General features: G+C 38.7%; 1 protein-coding gene across 2 annotated transcripts in view; it reads right to left on the bottom strand.

Annotated features, from left to right (window-relative positions):
• CNOT10 (CCR4-NOT transcription complex subunit 10) overlaps nt 1–23,848 on the bottom strand; it is a 77,399-nt gene that overhangs the window by 10,223 nt on the left and 43,328 nt on the right. Inside the window, exons 11-14 of one of the 2 annotated variants that reach the window (XM_080828219.1) lie at nt 21,491–21,612; nt 19,855–20,031; nt 18,837–18,917; nt 524–637 (exon numbers count right to left, since the gene is read on the bottom strand). In XM_080828219.1, the coding sequence (XP_080684345.1) occupies nt 524–637; nt 18,837–18,917; nt 19,855–20,031; nt 21,491–21,612 (494 nt within the window). The remainder of the gene's footprint in view (nt 1–523; nt 638–18,836; nt 18,918–19,854; nt 20,032–21,490; nt 21,613–23,848) is intronic. The other variant, XM_080828220.1, reaches the window with a different exon arrangement.

The raw sequence follows: 23,848 nt of genomic DNA, 5'->3' as shown, positions 1-23,848 counted from the left end.
GGCATCATACAAAGATTCAAAAAATGCTGCATCTCACTCAATATCCATGAAAGGAAAGAGGTGCTATTTAGCAAATTTTAGAATGACAATGACACTAATACTAAAGAGGCATTTGAAGAGTTTGAATAAAACTCATGTAGTCAGAATTCTTATGTCTATTTAAATTGAACCTTGGAGCAGATTTATGATGCTGACTAAACTCCTTTTTTTTGTTGGTCTTCTTCCTGAGGACTCCTCTTATTTTGGGGACCCCTTTGTGAAAATATGCTCCAGTTAGGGCTTGTAGCTGCCACTAGACAGTGCAAAGTTCCTGCCTACTGATATTCAGTGCAGCAAATGCTACTTCCCTTAATCCTTGAGATACAGTTAAGGGAAAAGAACTACCAAATTAATGTTTCAGTCAGTTGCTTTGTCTAGATAATATATCCCACTGGGGGAGTAAAGAGCAGCAGTATGTACCACAAACTAACTGAAAACCTCCAAAGAAAATGACCCTGGGACAGAGGGGGGAAGTCACACTTACTTAAGCGATCCTGACAGCTTGGGCTGCTGAAGAAGTTTATCTGCATGATTCAAAGCCATAAGGTTATCACCCAGAGCCAGAGCCACGTAAGCACTACAGGCAAGTATGGAGCATCTGAAACACAAAAGAAAAGGGCTGAAAACCTGAGTTACAAAATTGACAATGGCTGTATTTGTTAATTAAATAGGGAAAAACGCCCTAATTATAGCTGTGACGATCTGAACACCAGGAAAGAAGAGAGGAAGCCAAAATAGTAATGGTAAGAATTAGGATGATGTATAAAACTACCATCTGAGGCACAGTGTAGCCATCTACCCAAACCATCTTTAGCTTCCATCCAACTGACCCCCATCTTCAACAAAATAACCAAAAGGGGGTTAAAATATTTAGCCTGTAAAAAAATAATGTAGTTAATGGCCTAGTGAGAATTTACTTCCCATAGAACATTTAATATCCAGAAATAAAGCTCCAGAAGCAGATACTATTCTTTCAAACTCATTTCACTAAGAAACACAATTAACACACTAAAAAATCCATTTAGCTTACTGTAAAGTGTTATTCTCTGAATCTATTAAGAAGTTTATAGTTCTTGCTAAGCAACAGCATCAAGACTAACTAAAAGAATTGCATTCATACATGTACTATTACCCTAAATGAATATTCAAGAAAGAAATCAGGCTGAATAAATACACGTGAAGATAAGAACATTTAAGTTACATTGACTTTGCTAAGTTGGGAAGCTAAATTTCTGTTTGGTTTTCTACTTAACAGGCAGCTCATTTAAAACAGGTCTAGCTAAAGACTTGACACTAATAGATCACTTGAATGTTAAACAACTGCTCCAAAAAGCAATCTTAAAATAAACCGCTGTCAAATAGAAATGAGGTCTGAATGGCCAACTGCAAATGACCCAACTTAGATATAGGGTTTTGAGTTATGTTTACAAATTACAGTACATATGCGTATCATTAAGTGCATTCGGGTTGTAATTTCAGTCTAAGGAAGAATGCAACCCCCACGGCCCTGCAGTTTTCTAATAATCTGAAACCCCTGACAGAAATGGCCTTTCTAAAAGTGCAGCTGGGCAAACCCAGAAATAGCCTGCTGTTTCCTCTTCACTGGATGAATCCTGGTTGTTGGAACCTTGGAAAATTATCCCACTAAAGGCAAAGTAGTCCCTTCAGCTTCTCACAACACAGAAAAGGAGACTGGACCCAGAGGTGACACAAAGAAATTGAGATTTATGGCCATAGGCTACAATGGTAGGGGCTGACAGAGAGCCTAATGTGGTCCCTTGTTTTAAGAAGAGAGAGCTTGAAATCCAAAGTCATTAAATATATTCTCTAGCTTAGAGTGTGTGATTATAGAGTTAGGACTAACATTCAACACCATGGACTCCTAATTCACTGCCCTTCCCATCCGATCATATTGCTTTACTATTGGTTCACACGACTACCTGAAAATAAAGTAGAAAGAAAAGATTACATTACGATTTTCCCAATGCATACATAACTATGCATACAAATGTAGGTATTTAAGCTTGTCTCTTTAAAAGGGAAGAAAACAGAATGTAATTCAAAGTTTAAATTTTTTTTTTTTTAAAGATTTTATTTATTTATTTATTTGACAGAGATCACAAGTAGGCAGAGAGGCAGGCAGAGAGAGAGGAGAAAGCAGGCTCTCCATGGAGCAGAGAGCCTGATGCGGGGCTCGATCCCAGGACACTGGGATCATGACCTGAGCCGAAGGCAGAGGCTTTAACCCACTGAGCCACCCAGGCGCCCCTCAAAGTTTAAATTTTTAAAGAAGATTTTATTTGAGAGCAAAGCGCAGCAAGCAAAAGAACACAAGTAGGGGGAGAGGCAGAGGGAGAGGGATAAGAAGACTCCCCACTGAGCAGGGAGCCTGATGTGGGGCTTGATCCCAGGACCCTGAGATCATGACCCGAGCCCAAGGCAGTCGTCCAACCCACTGAGCCACCCAAGCATCCCTCCAAAGTTTAAATTTTCTTACCAATCACATAATTTAAAATCTAAACCTGTTCACAGAACAGAATAAGTGCACATAAGTAATGCCCTTCTTAAAAGGATTTTTTGACAAGCTTATGGTCAATATTCCTGTATTTCCAAGAGCTGTCTTTATGAGCCAGGCTGTCCTGTGGCCACAGCCCCTGGGTGGGTGGGTGGGGGCATCTTCTCTCTGTTGGAAGAAGCAACGGCCCAAAGAAGGGAGGCACTGGCTAGTTATCTCCCCTGTGCAGAAGCTCCTCAGCGCTTAGCTCTGTGTTGTGAGATTAGGGTGACTTAATTACCTCTTTTGGCTTATTTGTACTATTTTAAAATGGCAATGAACACTCACTCATCAGCCAGACATGTATTGCTTATGAAGAAAAGGACTTTTAAGGCCTAGGTCTCCAGAGGCCTAAGAAAACCATCAGCTCAGGATCTATATGAATGAAAATCATAAAGTTTAATATCCATCTTCAAATGTAACACGGTCAAAGGTCAGGGCAAAACATAAGCTCCTTAAAAGCAGAAGCCCACCATCTTTTGTTTCCTGCACTAACACTAGAGCAATTCCTCATCATCTGCATAGTAGGTGTTTAATAGGTAATCACTGAAGACAACAGATTTCAACATTTTTTGACTTACTGCTCCAGGCATCCAGACCTCTACCTGTCTTGTTGGCTGGCTGCCTCGCTGATGAAGCCACCTCCTTCCCAGCTCCCACAGACACGAGAGTCATCCTGCATGCTCTAGGGCCTAGCGTCTAGGATAGCCACACCTCAGGCAGGCTTGCTGGGAAAAGCCTGCCCTGGCCTCTCCCGACAGTAGGGGGCTATTACTGCTCCAGCCCACTGTCAAACCCACTTTGGGTCCAGAAATCAGTCATGTAAGATGGCAACAGGTTTCTGCTGCCCAGGAAGTCCAAACTGCAGTTATATACCAGGTAAAAATATGGTTTCCTCAACTTGTACCTCTTTCCCCAGAAGATATCCTATCAAATCACAACAGGGTAGAAGATTCTAATAATAATTTCTTTTCAAAAATACTTAAATATGTCAACGCAGAACTCTCGGCTGGCATTTGGATTAAGAGCTGTCAGGATTAAGCAAGTTTCATTGCACAAAACTAAAACTAACATTTATGGCCCCTTTTCCCTTAATGCCTTACAATCCACCCCAACGGCTCATCATCCCCACTCATCCTCCTTTTCCTCTAGGAAGCAACACTCCATTCTGCATAATTCCTACAGAGTGGTAACACTAGAAACACACATAGCTCTAATCTACTAAGCCCCTGGAGAAATCACTTTACTTTAGAGAGTTGTTACTTAAATACTGAACCCCCAACCCCCACCCCACTATTTCCTCGAGTCACTGTCCAATCTGCTTTACCAACCACACAGTGGATTTGACAGTTCATCAGACTGGAAGAACTATACCTCAAGGGAAGAGACACATTAGCTTCCCACCCTCTACCCGCCCCACACCATGGAGGATCTGACACAACCCCACACTCTCTTCTCCACATGTGGGAGGAGCTTGCTCTAGGTCCACAGAATGCAAACCCTCTGAAAGGAAAGAAAAAAAAGAAGAAAGAAATGAGGGTAGGGACTTTCCTTAAAGAAACAACTTACAGCAAGGCATATAAGACTGGGCATTAAAATCTGCCAAGCCACATATTCTGTGAGTTAAATGACTCTAAACCAAATGTCTGAAATAGTTTAACCCTTTTTAAAAGAGGCTAAAATGGAGGTAAATCTAGTCAGTCAAAATGTGTCAAAGGAAAATAAACTTATAAAGCAATCTTATAGCAAATATATTTGAAAAATTGGCCCAAAAATTCCCATAAAGAATTTCTACCAGGGGAGGTGCGTGGGTGGCTCAGTTGGTTGGGCATCTGCCTTCAGCTCAGGTCATGGTCCCAGGGTCTTGGGACTGAGCCCCACAATGGGAGGCTAGGCAGGGAGCCTGCTTTTTTTCCTCTCTCTCTCTCAAATGAATAAGTAAAATCTTAAAATAATAATTATTTCTTTCAAGCTGAATATGGTACTAGGTTATATTATTAAAAAAAAAAAAAAATCATGCACCTGGCTGGCTCAGTTGGTAGAGCTCTTGATTCTTGATCTCAGGGTTGTGAGTTTGAGCCCTATTGCGGGCATGGAGCCTACTTTATTATTATTATTATTATTTTTTTTAAATTTATTTATTAGACAGACAGAGGTCACAAGTAGTCAGAGAGGCAGGCAGAGAGAAAGGAGGAAGCAGGCTCCCCACTGAGCAGAGAGCCCGATGTGGGGCTCGATCCCAGGACCCTGGGATCATGACCCGAGCCGAAAGCAGAGGCTTTAACCCACTGAGCCACCCAGGTGCCCCGAGCCTACTTTAAAAAAAAGTCTTTTGGCGCACCTGGGTGGCTCAGTGGGTTAGGGCCTCTGCCTTCGGCTCTGGTTATGATCCCAGGGTCCTGGGATCGGGCCCCGCATCGGGCTCTCTGCTCAGCGGGGAGCCTGCTTCTCCCTCTCTCTCTGCCTGCCTCTCTGCCTACTTGTGATCTCTGTCTGTCAAATAAATAAATAAAATCTAAAAAAAAAAAAAAAGTCTTTCAAGCTATTTCCATTATCTACAGTAATTTCAAAATGTTAAACTTGTCAAATTTCGAATTTTTTTTTTTTAAGATTTTCTTCATTTATTTGACAGAGACTCAGCGAGAAAAGGAATACATGCAGGGGCAGAGGGAGAAGCAAGCTCCCTTGCTGAGCGGGGAGCCTGATGCGGGGCTTGATCCCAGGACCCTGGGACCATGACTTGAACCCAAGGCAGAAGCCAAACAACTGAGCCACCCAAGAGCCCCTCAACATTCAAATCTTAAGAAAATTCAAACGTTTTTTATTGCACATGTTTTGTAAACATTTTGCTTTTCTAGTAACAGTTCTGTACAAAAAGCAGCATACTCACAAACACACCCCAAATCGAAAACAAATAGAAGTCCAACAGAAAGAAGCTGAAAAAAGTTTTTTCAACCAAATCTAGCATCTCAATGTACCCAGTCCTAGTCTAGGCAGCAAACAAGATTCAGGAAGTCAGAGACACAGCATTTTATATACAGAAGGGACCTGAATATCATCCGACCCAATTCACTTATTTGACAGAAAAATAAAACCTATAGGGGTTAAAGGATTTGTCCAATGTCAGCAGTGGCCATATGGGCTTCCACAGCAATGGCAGACCACGGAAGAATTACTTGAACCCTGCCAATATGAACACTACTGACGAGTGAAGGAAATGTCACATGTGCAGGTTCCTTCTTTGGTAGAATTGATTATAGGTGGATACATTTTAGCAGGACCACACACTCTCTGTAAGAGCAACAGGAGATTCAAAAGATTGTTAGCCGTAATTCTGTTTTAGGCATGTCTTACGAGCTACAATAAAACCACTAAGCTAAAACCAAAAGAAACTGGATTCCTTAGGTACAACAGAACTGACTATAATACTTATGTCATCAACAATTTGTTTGATTTATCTTCTCACATAAACATTGGGTCATGGGAGGTCCCCTTTAACTGAATGGGAAATCATTACTAAGTGTTATATCAAATTCTAAATGAACTAATTAGAGTTTTATAATTTATACTTAAGAATAACTTAACTAGGTTTAATTAAATTTGATCTGAACACTTTCTTTTATCCATTTTTGAGCCTCTTATTAAAAAAAAAAAGACAAACTGAAATTTCATTTTTATTCTGTATGCTGTGATTTTAATTTCCCATGCAGACATTTGCCATGTGGGCCCCCAAATGATTTCCTACCCTTTTCCAGTTCTGTTACACTTTTTTCCACATTCTAGAGCAGCTCCATTTTAGTTTCACAAATTAAAAGTTCAGCTAATACCACAATCTCAGAATGAATAACGAAGATGTCCTACAATATGCAACATGTAAAAATCAGTACATACCTAAGCCAGTTATTAAACCACTGTGCAACAACAAAATGTTACTATATGACTAAGCCTACGAACTTACTTCTTTCCTGTTAATAAGGTACCAGCATGTGAAAGAATTAGGATGAGCCCTTACTTTATATCATATATAAAAATTATCTGAAAAACAGATAAAAGTCCTACATGTAACAGGTAAAACTATAAAACTCTTAGAAGAAAACATAGGGATTAAACCCTTATGACCTTGAATTTGGTGAAGGACTCTTAGATGGGACACAAAAAGCATGGTCAATAAAAGAAAAAAATAAGGGGCGCCTAGGTGGCTGAGTTATTTGGCTCTTGATTTCAGCTCCAGTCATGATCTCACAGGGTCCTGGGATTGGACCCATGTTGGGCTGCATGCTCATTGTTGAGTCTGCTTGAGGATTTCTCTCCCTCTGTCCCCCCATTCACATTCTCTAAAATAAATCAATCTTAAAAACAAAAAGGAAAAGAAAGAAATAGGGAAGTTGAACATCAAAATGAAAAACTTTTCCTTCAATTTTATTTTTTAAACCTCAATTAAAATGAAAAACTTTTGTGATTCAAAGGCTACCTTCAAAAAAGTGAGAAGATAACCCATAGAATAGTAAAAAAAAAAAAATTGTAAATCATGTATCTGAAAAGGGTCTTATGTCTAGAATGTATAAAGCACTCTTAAAACTCAATAGTAAAAGGGTAATATAACCCTATTAAAAAACAGGCAGATGATCTGAATAAACATTTCTCCAAAGAAGATATACAAATGCCCAATAAGCACATGAAAAGAAGCTCAACATCATTAATTTTCAGCGAAATGTAAATCAAAGCAAATGAGATACCACTTCACACCTTCCACAATGTATAATCAAAAAGATGGGCAATAACAAATATTAGTGAGAATGTGAACTGGAATACTCACACACTGCTGGTGGGATTATAAAATAGTACAGCCATTTAGAAAACAGTCTGGCAATTCCTCAAGTGATTGAACAGAATTACTTTAACAGAATTACTTGAACAGAATTACTTTATGATCCAGCAGTTCTACTTCTAGGTATATACACGAGAAACAGAAAAACATATGCCTGCACAAACATTTGTACACAAATATATACAGCAGCATTATTCATAATAGTGTAAAGACAAAAATAATTAGGGCGCCTGGGTGGCTCAGTGGGTTAAAGCCGCTGCCTTCGGCTCAGGTCATGATCCCTGCGTCCTAGGATCCAGCCCCGCATCGGGAATCTCTGCTCAGCAGGGAGCCTGCTTCCTCCCTTCTCTCTCTGCCTGCCTCTCTGCCTACTTGTGATCTCTGTCTGTCAAATAAATAAATAAAATCTTAAAAAAAAAAAGAAAATCAAGGGGTGTCTGGCTGGCTTAGTCAGCAGAACAAGTGACTCTTTTTTTTTTTTTTTTTTTTTTTGACAGACAGATCACAAGTAGGCAGAGAGGCAGGCAGAGAGAGAGAAGGGAGGAAGCAGGCTCTCTGCTGAGCAGAGAGCCCGATGCGGGGCTCGATCCCAGGACGCTGGGATCATGACCTGAGCCGAAGGCAGCGGCCTTAACCCACTGAGCCACCCAGGCGCCCCAGAACAAGTGACTCTTGATCTCAGGGTTTTAAGTTCAAGCCCCACACTGGGTACAGATATTACTTAGAAAAATTCTTAAAAAAGTATTTTTTTAAAAAAGATTTTATTTGTTTGATAGACAGAAAGAGAGGACAAGCAGGCAGAGTGGCTCCCTGCTTAGCAAGGAGCCAGATATGGGACTTGATCCCAGGACTCTGGAATAATGACCTGAGCCCAAGGCAGACGATTAACTGAGTCACCCACAAGTCCTAAAAATTTTTTTAAAAAAGGACAAACAATCCAAATGTCTTTCAATGAATGAAAGGATAAACAAAATGTGGTATATTTATACAATGAAATACTATTCAGCTATAAAAATGAATATGATATATGCTACAACTTGGGTAAACCTTGAAAACATCCTAAGTGAAAGAGAAACCAGTCATTAAAGCCCACAACACTGATTCCATTCATATGAAAGTCCAGAATAGAAAAATCTATAGAGCTAGAAAATAAACTATTTTTATTTTTTCTTAAAGATTTTATATATTTCTTTGAGAGAGAGAGAGAGAGAGAATGAGAGGGGAGAAGGTCAGAGGGAGAAGTAGACTCCCCAAAGAGCTGGGAGCCTGATGCGGGACTTGATCCTTGGACTCTGGGATCATGACCTGAGCTGAAGGCTGTGGCTTAACCAACTGAGCCACCCAGGTGCCTCCAGAAAATAAATTAAATAGAGCTGGGGAGTAGACTGGTGCAAAGGGATGAAACCTAGAGGGTGCATAGTTTCTTTTCAGGTGATGAAAATGTTCTAAAATTGACTGTGGTAATGGCTGTACAATTCGGTGACTATACTTAAAAAGCAGTGGATGGAGCGCCCGGTGGCTCAGTGGGTTGGGCCTCTGCCTTTGGCTCAGGTCATGATCTCAGGATCCTGGGATCAGGGCGCATCGGGCTCTCTGCTCAGCAGGGAGCCTGCCTCCCCCTCTCTTTCTGCCTGCCTCTGCCTCCTTGTCTGTCAAATAAATAAATAAAATCATAAAAAAACAACAGTGGATTGTAAATTTTAAATGGGGAGATTGCATGGTCTGTGAATTGTATCTCAATAAGTGTTTTAAAAATTTAAGGTATCAGTAGAAGTCAATAAATGTTTGTTAAATAAGATCTTAAAAGTATACCCTTATAATATAGTCATTGTATAAGAAAATCATTCTCTCTCAAATGCATGTGGCAACATTAATACTTAAAGCAGATGGTCAAAATATCAATCCTGCACAAGTGTCTACATTCTTTTTTTAAAAAGATTTTATTTATTTGAGAGAGTGAGTGAATGATAGAGTGAGTGTGGGCGCGTGAGCAAAGGGAGGGGCAGAGGGTGAAGCAGGAGAATCCCCCACCGAGCAGAGAGCCTGACACAGGGTTCACTCCCAGCACCCTGGGATCATGACCTGAGCTGAAGGCAAGTGCTTAACTATGCTCCTACTGTCTACATTTTTTTTTCTAAAGATTTTATTTATTTATTTGACAGAGAGATAAACAGTGAGAGAGGGAATAGAAGCAGGGGGAGTGGGAGAAGGAGAAGCAGGCTTCCTGCTGAGTGTGGAGCCTGATGTGGGGCTCAAACCCAGGACCCTGGGTTCATGACCTGAGCTGAAGGCAGACGCTTAATGTATTTAAAATAGTTTTAATGTATTTAAAATAATCCACTATATCTATCATTTCAACATATCATCAATATAAAAAATTACTGATACATTTTACATTGTTTTTGGTAGTTAAGTTTTGAAATCCCTTGTTGTACCATACGCTTAAACAGTGCGCCTTTCATGTGCTTAGTAGTGACCTGGTAAGTAGCTCTGGTACAGGATTCTGTAACCTTAGGATCTGCAGAATACACGCTAAATACAAAATGGTTTTTGTGTTGTTAAGAAAACGAAATTTTCCACGTCTTGCTAAATATGTAAAGGAAACTGACCATGTATTAATCATTAGTGGTTAAATTATATTTCCCAAAAGAATATATTTTTATTTGAGGGGCGCCTGGGTGGCTCAGTGGGTTGAGCCGCTGCCTTCGGCTCAGGTCATGATCTCAGGGTCCTGGGATCGAGTCCTGCATCAGGCTCTCTGCTCAGCGGGGAGCCTGCTTCCCCCCTCTCTCTCTGCCTGCCTCTCTTCCTACTTGTGATCTGTCAAATAAACAAATAAAATCTTAAAAAAAAAAAAAGAATATATTTTTGAGATGGAGGGAGAAAGAGGGAGAGGGAGTGAGAGAGCACAGAGGGAGAAGTGGACTCCTGCTGAGCAGAAAGAGCCCGATGTAGGGCTCAATCCCAGAACCCTGAGATATGACCTAAGCCAAAGGAAGATGCTTAACTGATTGAGTGATCCAGGTACCCCTCAAAAGAATATACTTAGAATTATATTAATATTTTTAAGATTTCAAAATACCTTAACATTTTATCTTTGTTTTTTTTTTTTTTCAAAATTTTTTTTAGTGATCTCTACACCCAACATGGGGCTCAAACTCACAACCCTGAGATGAAAACTCACGTGCTCTACTGACTGAGCCACCCAGATCCCCCAATACATTGTAATTTTAATGAGATATAATTTATATATACTAAAATGCATCACTTTAAGTGTAGTTTGATGAATTTGAATATATACATGTGACCACCAGCCCAATTAAGATATAGAACATTTCTATCACTGCAGAAAGATTCTTCAAGTTAATTCCTCCCAACCACTGCTCTGATTTCAATCAATATAAATCAGTTTAGTATAGCTTTGCCTGTAATATAAATGGCATAAATGGAATCATACAGTAGTTCTGAGATTCATTCATATTGATGTTGTGTATCAATAATTTGTTGCTTTTTATAGCTGAGTAGTATTCCAGTGTATACAATGGTTATAATTTAATTATCTGTTCTTTTCCTAATGGTTACATGGACTATTTCTCGTTTTTCTCTATAAAGCTGCTATGATTTATTGTATACATAAGTTTTCATTTATCTTGGGTAAATACCTAAAAATAGAATCACCTTTTATTTTGAAAATTTTAAGTCACAGCATTTATTTAAGGCTGTAGAATGTGTGCACGCATGTGTGTGTGTGCATGTGCTTTCCTAACTGAATGAAACTGATGTTTTTGCAGAGCTCTGAATGATTCAGGAACTGAACAATACTCTAATAGTGTTCATCTGTTCATCTGAGCCTCACAATTAAAATGCTTAGTTGATTTCTGAGACACTTCCTGATGTGGAGCAAATTTCTGTTTTAATTGTGAGAATATTATTCTGAAAACTATCTTAATTCTAATATAGAATCTCACAATTGCTTCAGGTGTCATCTGTCCTCAAAAACATACTTGAAACTTGGTTAGAATGAATATTTTTTGGAAGCCATCTTCATTTATATACAAATGAAAAAAAAAAATGAATGTACTCAAGAGGCTGTGAACCCATACCATAAGAAGTGGCCAGTAGAACACTCACGATAATTTACTGCATATTAGTTATGCTGGAAATAGGAAATGAGGTTTTACATTGCTGTCTTGGGTATCATAGGGCACAAGGGGTCAAATATAATAGTCCATAAAAACTAAACTATACACTAGTCACACACATTTCCAATCACATAAAGAATTCAGGTCAGAAATAGATGAAATCTCTAAGAATTTCATGATTTTAACAGAAAACCAGTGTACTCAGTATCCTTCCTTCTACAGAAGACAGCTGGCTCTTGCCACAGACTGCCCTTTAACACACCCAACTGTATTATGAGCTTTTATAGCTTTGAAAATTACGACACAAATCTTTTAGAACTCCCTCCCTGCACCATTTGTCTCCACATTACCATTACTACTGTCTTGCATAGCAGCTCTTTTTATAAATCTACCCTAAGGCTCCTTCCATCTTGTTCCATTTCCTTTCTCCCATCTGCTCCATAAGAAGAAAGGTTAATATATACCAGCAAACCCATCCTTACCTCACTTTATGATGATGGAATTCCCCATGGAGACCCTTTGCCCCTTTCCACGAAAATGAGTAAGTAATTTTATTTTCTCTAAAAATCATCAATCCTCCCACTAGGGCAATGGAAAGCAAAGAGTTACGCCAGGAAGGGAACAAAATTCAGAGAGGGAGTATACCACTCTGCACATACCCTTCTCTTTAATGCCACTTTCAAAAGGCAAAATTAATTTACACAACTCTGCAGCTGTTCAGCCATTAGAGAATAATATACTTGTTAAATGGCATAAAGCCATCCTAAGATTAGTACTCAAAAAAAAAAATGTAAAAATTAAATCAAATTTAAAAATTGTTTAAAATACCTTATTCATTGGGGCGCCTGGGTGGCTCAGTGGGTTAAAGCCTCTGCCTTAGGCTCAGGTCATGATCTCAAGGTCCTGGGATCAAGCCCTGATTTGGGCTCTGTGCTCAGCAGGGAGCCTGCTTCCCTTCCTCTTTCTCTGCCTGCCTCTCTGCCTACTTGTGATCTCTGTCTGTCAAATAAATAAATAAAATCTTTAAAAACAAACAAACAAAAAAAAACCAAAAAAACCCCTTATTCATTAAGGATTCTCCTTAAAAAACTGTGTATAATGATATTCACTGCAATATTTGTAACATCAAAGACTGAAACACTAGGGGCGCCTTGATGGCTCAGTGGGTTAAAGCCTCTGCCTTCGGCTCGGGTCATGATCCCAGGGTCCTGGGATCGAGCCCCACATCAGGCTCTCTGCTCCTAGGGGAGCCTGCTTCCTCCTCTCTCTCTGCTTGCCTCTCAGCCTACCTGTCATCTCTGTCTGTCAAATAAATAAATAAAATCTTTAAAAAAAAAAAAAAAAAAAAAAAAGACTGAAACACTAAAAACAGCTAAATAGGGGCGCCTGGGTGGCTCAGTGGGTTAATCCTCTGCCTCAGGCTCAGGTCATGATCTCAGGGTCCTGGGATCAGGCCCTGGTTCTGGCTCTCTGCTCAGTGCGGAGCCTGCTTCCCCCTGCCTCTCTGCCTACTTGTGATCTCTCTCTCTGTCAAATAAATAAGATCTTAAAAAAACAGAAAACAAAAAACAAACAAAACAAAACAAAACAAAAACACATCTAAATTTAAAGTAATGATAAAGTATGTCATATCCATATAATGCAGTTTTATTGGTTGGCCCTCAGGGAAGATCTTGGAAACAGAGGACTGGGATGGGTCAAATTTTACTTATACCATACCACATCTTTTTTCATTTTAAGATTTTATTTTTAAGTAATCTATATGCCTTAACAGAGAACTCAAACTTCATGACCCTGAGATCAAGAGTCACACATTCTTCGGAGTGAGCCAGCTAGGCACGCTATACTATATAACTTTTTGTACTGAGATTTTTTTCACACACAATAACCTATTAAAAATAGATGAACTGGGCGCCTGGGTGGCTCAGTGGGTTAAGCCACTGCCTTCGGCTCAGGTCATGATCTCAGGGTCCTGGGATCGAGTCCCGCATCGGGCTCTCTGCTCGGCGGGGAGCCTGTTTCCCCCCCTCTCTCTGCCTGCCTCTCTGTCTACTTGTGATCTCTCTCTGTCAAATAAATAAATAAAATCTTAAAAAAAATAGATGAACCCCTTAGATAAATATAAAATGTAGGTGGCTCCATAAAGAGAGATATCTCTAGAAAACATTAGGAATACTGGAGGAAAAACAATACATTTTTTTGGGCAAATTAAAGCATTTTCCCTAATACCATACTGGCTGAGCACTATAATTCACCTCTTTCCTGCCAGCTCACTTTATATCAAGTACAGTCTAGCTTTACTTAATTTGCTTTGTTTTTACAAATTTTCATTTAGGACAAAAATCTAACATGGTGAGTTTTAGTAATATGGTTGGAATTTGGCTGCTTTTTAAAAATTCAATTTTATTTCACTCAGTGGCAACATTCTTCTGTGTATTTTGTTATCACTGGTGTTTCACTGCTAATTTGTTTTTTTTTTTAAGATTTATTTATTTGAGAGAGAGAGAGAAAGAGCATGTGCATGAGGGAAGCAAACTTCATGCTGAGCGCAGAGCTCAACATGGGGCTCGATCCCACGACCCTAAGATCATGACCTGAGCTGAAATCAAGAGTCAGACACTTAACCGACTGAGCCACAGAGATGTCCCTTAACTGGTATTTTGTTACAGTACTTTTATCTCCTTGCTATCTTATGGGTCATCTGAGAATTCAAGAATTTTAATATAACTGAAGATTACTGAAGAAAACATTTTTTTTTAAGATTTATTTTTTTGAGAGAGAGAGAGACAGCAAGACAGATCACAAGCAGTGAGAAGAGGGAGAGGCAGGTTCCCCACAGAGCAGAAAGCCCGGTGCAGTGCTTGACCCCAGGACCCTGGGATCATGGCCTGAGCTGAAGGCAGATGCTCACAGACTAAGCCACCAAGGCGCCCCAAAGAAACTTTTAATTAACTTCGTCAAGTTTTAAAAAACCAAAACTTTACTTTCAAAATCTTAAATGACCAATTCGTTTCTAATTGAACTTAAGATTTAATCCTCCATATAATCAGAGGATTAATTCCTTTCTCCTGATAACAAAACCCAGGACAGAGAGGGGTATTAATGCAAAGAGGGAATTTCTGGTATACCTCAATAGAATAACATAAAGAAATAAAAGTTGTTGTCTAGGTGAGAATGGTGCATAGAGCCTTGTGCTCATGGACAGCAATGCCCTGTCATAAACACACTGATCTGACAGAATATGATCAGGAAAGGGCACATCTTGGGGGCATCTGGGAGGCTCAGTCAGTTAAGCGTCTGACTCTTGATTTCAGCTCAGGTCATGATCTTGGGGTTGTGGGACTGGGCCCTGTGTCAAGGCCCTGCACTCAGTGTGGAGTCTGTTTGAGATTCTTTCTCCCTCTGCCCCTCCTCCTGCCCACACAAGCACCCTCTCTCCTTTTCTCTCTCTCACACACAAAACAAATAAATAACTTACTAATTAATGAATTATTATAATTATTATAATTAATGAATCCCCTCTCTCTCAAAATAAATGAATAAAAATCTTTAAAAAAAAAGAAAAAGAAAAATGAAAAGGGCACATCTTTATTTAAATGGGGGAAAAAAGAGAGAGAGAGAGAAAAGAATACATCCACTGGCCAATCTTCCTCCAAAAATACTAGGTATGCAAGGAAGGGCATCGCTAACATTAATGCAATATCTTCCTTTTTAAAGAATTAGAAAAAACAGATACCCCATAAGAAAATAAAAATCATCAGTTATTCCACCATTCAGGGATAACCACATGAAAGTTTTGACATAGATCCCCCTACTTATTTTATGCAAATAAACATATACATGTTATTTTATAAAAATATAATTTTAAACTGTTTAGGCCTAAAATCTTAACATTTTATAGTTGTTTCATGTTTGATTTGAAAGTTAAATGAAGTTAATCAAATGGGTTATACTATGAAAAATTACACATAGTAAAGATAGATCCCTACCTTATTCATTTCTATAAAATACATTCTAGATGAAACAGAAATTTAGATTGGTGGTTGTGACAATGCTAGAACACATGGGTGAATTATTTTCTCATCCTTGGAGGCAAGAAGGCCTTTCTACACATTACATGAATACTTATGAAATTCTGTTTTACAACTAATATCATAAACAAAGGCCAATTTCTATAATATATAAGAACTCTTATAAAAAAAAGGATGAAAATCCCAATATGAAAATGGTAAAATTCTACAAACAGGTGGTTCACAGAAAAAGAAATGCAAGCCATTAGTAAACCTTGGCATCAGACTGAGCACTTTGAGCAGACTGAAAGAAATGCAAAATTTTAAAGTGATGTAATTTTTCACTTCTCAGGGTACTATCACAAGAAAAAAAGGGACACCCCAAATCTCACCACCTAATAACTAAACTACTAATTAATATCATTTTCTCCTAGGTGTTGGACATCTGCTTTAAAAAAAAAAAAAAAGATTTATTTATTTGAGAGAGACAGAGAGCATGCCAGTTGGGGGAGGGGCAAAGGGAGAGGGGGACAGAAGTAGATTCCCCCCTGAGTGTGGAGCCCCATGTGGGGTTTGATTGCACAATCGAAGATCAGACCTGAGCTGAAATCAAGAGTTGGACACTCAACTGACTGAGCCACTGAGGTGCTCCTCACCATCTGCTTTTGTTTTCTTTGTTTAATTTTATTTATTTATTTGCTAGAGAGAGAGAGAGCGTGCGTGCATGCACAAGCAGGTAGAGTAGAAGGTAGAGGGAGAGGGAGATTCAGGCTCCCCAATGAGCAAGAAGCTGGACACTGGGCTTGATCCCAGGACTCTGGGATCACAATCCGAGCTGAAGGCAGTTGCTTAACCAACTGAGCCACTAGGCACCCCTTCTTTTTGAAGGTAGTGTTTTTTTCCTCTAATTCCTCTGTACCTTTCACAAGGCTAGCACTGTTAAGAAAAAAATGGGAATAAATGAAATGTTTCCAAAAGTAATCCATCAATTTCTAATGCTACCAGCAACATATATACGTTTAAATGTACTTTTGTCAATCTTGTGCAGTAGGCAAAAACATAAGAAATCATGGCTCTTAAAAAACAGTAATAATTCTTTAAAAGTATTTTATTTTATTTTTTTATTTTTTATTTTTTATTTATTTTTTTTTTAAAGATTTTTTATTCATTTATTTGACAGACAGAGATCACAAGTAAGCAGAGAGGCAGACGGAGAGAGAAGGGGGAAGCAGGCTCCCTGCTGAGCAGAGAGCCCGATGCGGGGCTCGATCCCAGGACCCTGGGATCATGACCTGAGCCGAAGGCAGAGGCTTAACCCACTGAGCCACCCAGGCGCCCCTTATTTTATTTTTTTAAAGATTTTATTTATTTGATAGAGATCACAAGTAGGCAGAGTAAGGTAGGCAGAGAGAGAGAGAGGAAGAAGCAGGCTCCCTGCTAAGCAGAGAGCCCGATGTGGGGCTTGATCCCAGGACCCTGGGATCATGACCCGAACCAAAAGGCAGAGGCTTTAACCCACTGAGCCACCCAGGTGCCCCAAAAAACAGTAATAAGTCTAATAAAAGAAATAATGGCTCTTTCTTTTCATTTTAATTTGCAATTCTATTACTGAAATCATTTTTAAAAAAAGATTTTATTTATTTATTTGACAGAGAGAGAGATCCCAAGTAGGCAGAGAGGAGGGGGAAGCAGGCTCCCTGCAGAGCAGATAGCCAGATGCAGGGCTCGATCCCAGGACCCTGAGATCATGACCTGAGCGGAAGGCAGAGGCTTAAACCACTGAGCCACCCAGGTGCCCCCTACTGAAATAATTTTTAAAAGTAATGCTGTATCGTTCAGCCTAGCTCCAGAAATAATATGAAGAAATTATGGTCAAAATATATCAAATTAGTTGAAAGATAAATTTACAGATTTAAAGTCAGCTAACTCTAAGAGTAAAAATGAAGAAAATCACACTCAGACTCATCATAGTCTAATTGCTGAAAAACAGAGGTAATCTATAGATAGAAAAATGGCACCTCCGTACAATGACTATAAACTTCTTTTTTTTTTTTAAAGATTTTATTTATTTATTTATTTGACAGACAGAGATCACAAGTAGGCAGAGAGGCAGGCAGAAAGAGGGTGGGGGGAAGCAGGCTCCCTGCTGAGCAGAGAGCCCGATGCAGGGCTCAGTCCCAGGACCCTGGGATCATGACCTGAGCCGAAGGCAGAGGCTTTAACCCACTGAGCCACCCAGGTGCCCCAATGACTATAAACTTCTAATCACAAGTAACAGAGGTTGAAGATAATGCAGTGACCTCTTCAAAGAACTCAGTGAAAGGAAAAACAAACTATCAACTGAAGAGTTCTATTTTTAGCAAAAATATTCTCTAAGAATGAAGATGAAATAAAGACAATTGTAGATTTATTTATTTATTTATTTCTTGGACACAGACAGAGACAGCCAGAGAGGGAACACAAGAAGAGGGAGTGGGAAAGGGAAAGGCAGGCTTCCTGCCAAGGAGGGAGCCCAATGTGGGGCTCAATCCCAGGACCCTGGAATCATGACCTGAGCCAAAGGCAGACGCTTAACAACTGAGCCACCCAGGCGCCCAAACAACTGTAGATTTAAACAGCTAAAAATATAAAAACAAAAACAAAAAAACCTAGGAAAATTAAGACCTATATTGTAAGAAATGTTGAAAGAAGAGCCTCAGAATGAAGAAAAATGGTATCTTATGGAAACTAGAATATAAAAGATGGCTTTTCTCTTTCAAGATTTTATTTTTTTTAAGATTTTTTTTCTTGACAGAGAGAGACACAGTGAGAGCAGGAACACAAGCAGGGGGAGTGCACAAGGGAGAAGCAGGCTTCCTGCTGAGTGGGGAGTCTGATGTGGGGCTTGATCCCAAGACTCTGGAATCACGACCTGAGCTGAAGGCAGCCACTTAATGACTAAGCCACCCAGCACCCATCAAGATTTTATTTTTAAGTAATCTCTACACCCAACATGGGGCTCAAACTCAGAACCCCAAGATCAAGAGTTGCATGCTCCACCAACTGAGCCAGTGAGGCACCCAAGAAGTAAATATTCTTAGCAAAATATTAATAAATTGAATCCAACAATTTATAAAAAAAATAACACATTCTGACTAGCGGGGTTTATCACAAGATTGAAAGGCTGGTTTAACATTTGACATTCCATCAATGTAATTCATAACATAACAAAGATTGGAAATAATGTACACTAGTTGCTATACTAATTTTGTTTAGATACTCACTTTAAGTTTTCTAATTCTTGTTTTCTCAATGGAGAAGAAGGTGGAGCTGGAATGAATTTATCTCCATCATGGCTTTTACTGCTAAAACAAAGATAGACTCTAAATTATGAAAAGCAAATAAACAATTAAATATAAAATTGTTTCCCTCTCCCCACTCACATGCAATTGTTTATGCCAAACATAAAGAAGAGCCAAACACAACAAATGCAAAATGCTTAGTAGGTTGGTATCACCAGTGTGTTAAAGATATACTGTATTTCAGTTTCTTTCCCCCAGTACAAAATACTGTTTCTAAAAATTTCTAATTGTAAATAGTATCTCTACAAAGGAAACCACTCCTGTATTTATTTTCACACATTTCTTGGTCTTCTGATTGCTTTCTATCAACTACAGTAAAACATAACCCCCTGATGGAGGAAAAAAACAAACCCCCCTGTAATTTTGTTTCAAATTTTCTTTACTACATATATTTCTATCAAAATCAAGAAAAGACACTGGGATGAAACACTTCAATTTAAAGGTGCCACGTGTAAAAAGAACTTTATATATAATGGTGTTTTATTATTATCAGAAGTTCTTTTAATTTCTAGAGACTGGTTAATATTTAACTTATACTAAAAAACTAGAATCTAATAGAAATATTCTGGAGGTTAATGGTTTATGGGATGTTACGAGAAAAGGCATAGGTTAAGAAGAAAGGAGAAGTTTTAGGATTTAGGTATTTTAACGAACATAAAAACAAAGTGCCCTCTCTGAGAGCAACAGGATTTCTTTACAAATATTCCTCCTGTTAGAGAAAAGCTGTTTCTTTCCACTTTTCTAAGGTTCTCTCCTCAGTCTCCAAATTATTTCTCTCTTCCAGAAATACTTAACATTCATACTTTCCTTTCTTATTATTCAAAACAGGGGATTTAGGAAATTCAGGCTCCAGATTTTAGGAATTCATCTAAAGGACAAAGAGGCTTACTGATGAATTCCTGAGGGGTTTCACCAAAGGGGGCCAAAGGGATTAGAATACCTGCAAGTTTCACTGCTTTCACTGCTTTCCGTGTTCCCACCTAATTGATTACTATTTTTAGACCCATTTTCCTGCTTTGGATCTTGCTGTTCTTCGGGTAAGAGCAACAAGGCATTTCTGAGACAAATGGCTGCAAACTCCATACTGGCTACAGGAATGGCTGAAGACTGTCCATCACTTAAAAAAACAAAACCAAATTAGCTAAGTAAATAACTTAAAAATAAATAAGACTTTTCTAGTATCAGGAAAAAAACCAATATAATTGTAAATGAAAATTTGCCGACAGGTAGAAATTTGAAAAAAAGCAGTTACAAGAGAATCCTAAAGAACCTAAATCCTAAATATTACATATAAAATTTAAAAACGTATGAATAATACATAGCAAGTACACACATCACATAAATTGTATCTCTAGGAATGGGATTAAGGATAGAAACCAGCTTAAAGGTTATCTGTAATGTTGCTGTTAATGTAACAGAAGAGTTACAGACAAGGATAATTGTAGTGAGGGCCAGGGCAAGTACAGTAAGAATTGGAAAGAAGGTAGATATTCACATTTGAGTCTCATTTTGGTTGATCTCATTTTGAAAATACTTCTAAGTTTTGTCTTATAATTTTTTTGAGATTTTATGTAACTTTGTATTGTTCAATATACCAAACTAACCTTTATTAGGAAAAAAAAGGTGAAAAGCAGTAGTAATTTTGAAACTGTAGGAAGATGATCCTTCATCTTAAGCCTTTAAAAGAAAAGTGCATTATAGTTGAAATAAACTAAGACCAAACTATCGTGTGCCAGTTACTATTATTAAAACTTTGGGAGAACTTTTAAATGGCAGTGGAACCATTTTATTTTTTGGAAAAGTAAAACTACAGCAAATTTTTTACAAGGCTTACTACTTTAGAAATAACAGCAACTCCAAATTGGAATCTTTATACAAGATAAAAATGTTCATATTTAAAAGTTATTGAAGGTTTACATGTGATAGCTTTATAATGCTTTGGTTACTTTATGTATTATTAGGACTTTTCTTTCTAAATAGTAAGAATTAGTTTTAGGGACTATAAGAAAACACCTAAATAAAAGCATCAATGATAAATTACATAATAAATTATATAAAAAGGAAACATCAAGATGCCCTCTTCTGGACATTGTGAATAATGGTACTGAATAGACCAGGGTTTCTTTTTTTTTTTTTTTTTTTTTTTTTTTTAAAGATTTTATTTATTTGTTTGACAGACAGAGAGCACAAGTAGGCAGAGAGGCAGGAGACAGAGAGGAGGGGATGCAGGCTTCCCGCTGAGCAGAGAGCCCGATGTGGGACTTGATCCCAGGATCCTGGGATCAGGACCTGAGCCAAAGGCAGCAGCTTAACCCACTGAGCCACCCAGGCGCCCTAGACCAGGGTTTCTTAGGCCATCAACAGTTTCAGCACAGATGTAATAAAATGAAATCCTGTATCAGGTAATACTCACTGTGAACCTATACATGGGGATGTATTTGTTGAAGTAGCAATAAAATCTAGCTACAAAGTGGTTCCTCCCATGAAGTGATAAGTCTTTTGCATATTTTTATACATAAATAATATTACGTGAAACAATGTTAAATATCTAGACTTCCTCTTTGCAAAATACTTACTTATATACAGTATTCTGTATGGACTGTGATGCCAGAACTATTTTACGATGATAGCCTTGACCAACAATAGACTGTACAATTCCTTTCTTACTCGGAAGGCCTTTAGTTTCTTGTTCAGCAGTCTACAAAATACAAATAATTTCCAATTAATCTAATGCAACTGTAAGACAGGATGTGAAAAATGATCTAATACTTTTCCAGTTACTCCAAGGAAGTTCCTAAGATCCACTGATGTGGAGAGAAGGACGTTCCATACTGAAGGGTAGTTAGTACATGAAGCAGGAGGTCTGTGATATACGCCATATTTTAATATGAAGTCTGAGGTAATACAAAGGAAAAAAGGCAATTCAAGAATGACTCAAGCATTTCTTTTTTTTTTTTTTAAGATTTTAAAAAAATTTATGTATTTGACAGACAGAGATCACAAGTAGGCAGAGAGGCAGAGAGAGGAGAGGAGGAGCAGAGAGCAGAGAGCCGGATGTGGGGCTCAATCCCAGGATCCTGGGATCATGACCTGAGCCGAAAGCAGAGGCTTTAACCCACTGAGCCACCCAGGCGCCCCAACTCAAGCATTTCTTTAGAACATTCTACATCCCAGGGACCATGCTGCATATTATGGTACTTTGACATCAGAGTAAGGAAACACAGGAGAGCCACAAAAACCCAATGAAAAAGGGAAACAGCTTTCTTTTCTTTTCTTTTTTTTTTTTTTTAAAGATTTTATTTATTTATTTGACAGACATATCACAAGTAGGCAGAGAGGCAGGCAGAGAGAGCAGGGGAAGCAGGCTCCCTGCTGAGCAGAGAGCCCGACTCCACACTGAGCACAGAGTCCAACAAGGGGCTCGATCCCACAACCGTGAGATCATGACCTGAGTGGAGACCAAAAGTTGGACCCTTAACTGACTGAACCACCCAGGTGCCTCTCTGATTGGAAATTTTGTGTCAAGGAGGTAGCCAAGCAACATTAATGAAAAATTACAGAATGTGGATATTCTGAACCAGTACCAGGAGGGACTTCCATTCTGACTTCTTTTCCTAGTGGTGGTGATAAATTTAGAATGATTCTGATTCATCCATACATTCTTTTTTTTTTTTAGATTTTATTTATTTATTTTGACAGAGAGAGAAATCACAAGTAGGCAGAGAGGCAGGCGGGGTGGGGGGGAAAGGTTCCCCATTGAGCAAAGAGCCCTATGCGGGGCTCGATCCCAGGACCCTGAGACCATGACCTGAGCCGAAGGCAGAGGCGTAACCCACTGAGCCACCCAGCTGCCCCAGATTCATCCATACATTCTTTCTTGATCTTTAAGGTCATGCACACAGATCAGATGGCTACATGTGAATATGTAATAGATGAAAACAAAGATGGAATGGAAATAAAAATCCACAATAATAATCTATACTTTAAATAATACACCAATAGCCAGAAAGTGTCAGATGAGTCATGATGTAGAAGAATCGTATGTAATTAAAATATTACTTTATACTGCCATAACAGCAATACCACTCAACATATCTGAGTTTCAGAACTAAGAAAAATAAATAGCACATTTTATTTATATATTTTAATAGTCTTCTCTTAAATTGCTTAAACACCTTCCTACAATTAAGTCTACATTCTGTAATGAGCAGATCTCTCATATATTATACCTACCCAATAAGCTAAGCCCTGCTTCTGCTAAAAGCAGGTCTGAAGCAATGAGTATCACATAAACAGGACATAAATCATCTCAGCATCACCAATTTAACAATTAATTGGTTCTTCTTATTAAAAAATGAACTTATCTACTTATTTATTTTTAAAGATTTGAGAGAGAGACAGAGTGAGAGAGCGCACAAGAGAGGGGAGGGGCAGAGGAAGAAGCAGGGACCCTGATCCCAGGATCCTGGGATCATAACCTGAGCCAAAGGCAGATACTTGCTTAACAGACCACTCAGGCACCTCCAAAATGATTTTATTTCTGAACTGCTTTGTTCAATATTCCTTCTATACTGAGTAAATACATTTTATGGAATTTTATTTGGAGTTTATATTACTTATTGGGATTTTGTTTTCCATTTTTTTTTTTTTAAAGATTTTATTTATTTGAGAGAGAGAGACAGCGAGAGAGGGAACACAAGCAGAAGGAGAGGCAGGCAGAGGGAGAAGCAGGCTTCCCGCTGAGGAGGGAGCCTCATGTGGGGCTCGATCCCAGGACCCCAGGATCATTACCTGAGCTGAAGGCAGATGCCCAACAACTGAGCCACCCAGGCGCCCCTGTTTTCTGGTTTTATTCAGGATTATTTTGGGGGTTGTTTTCACTGTCTTTTAGGGCACTTCAGATCCTTTTTATTTTTTATTTTTATTTATTTATT

This window comes from Martes martes (genome assembly GCF_963455335.1).
Source record: "Martes martes genome assembly, chromosome: 1".
NCBI classification, from domain to species: Eukaryota; Metazoa; Chordata; class Mammalia; order Carnivora; family Mustelidae; genus Martes; species Martes martes.
This window is presented reverse-complemented; position numbering and strand designations above follow the sequence as displayed.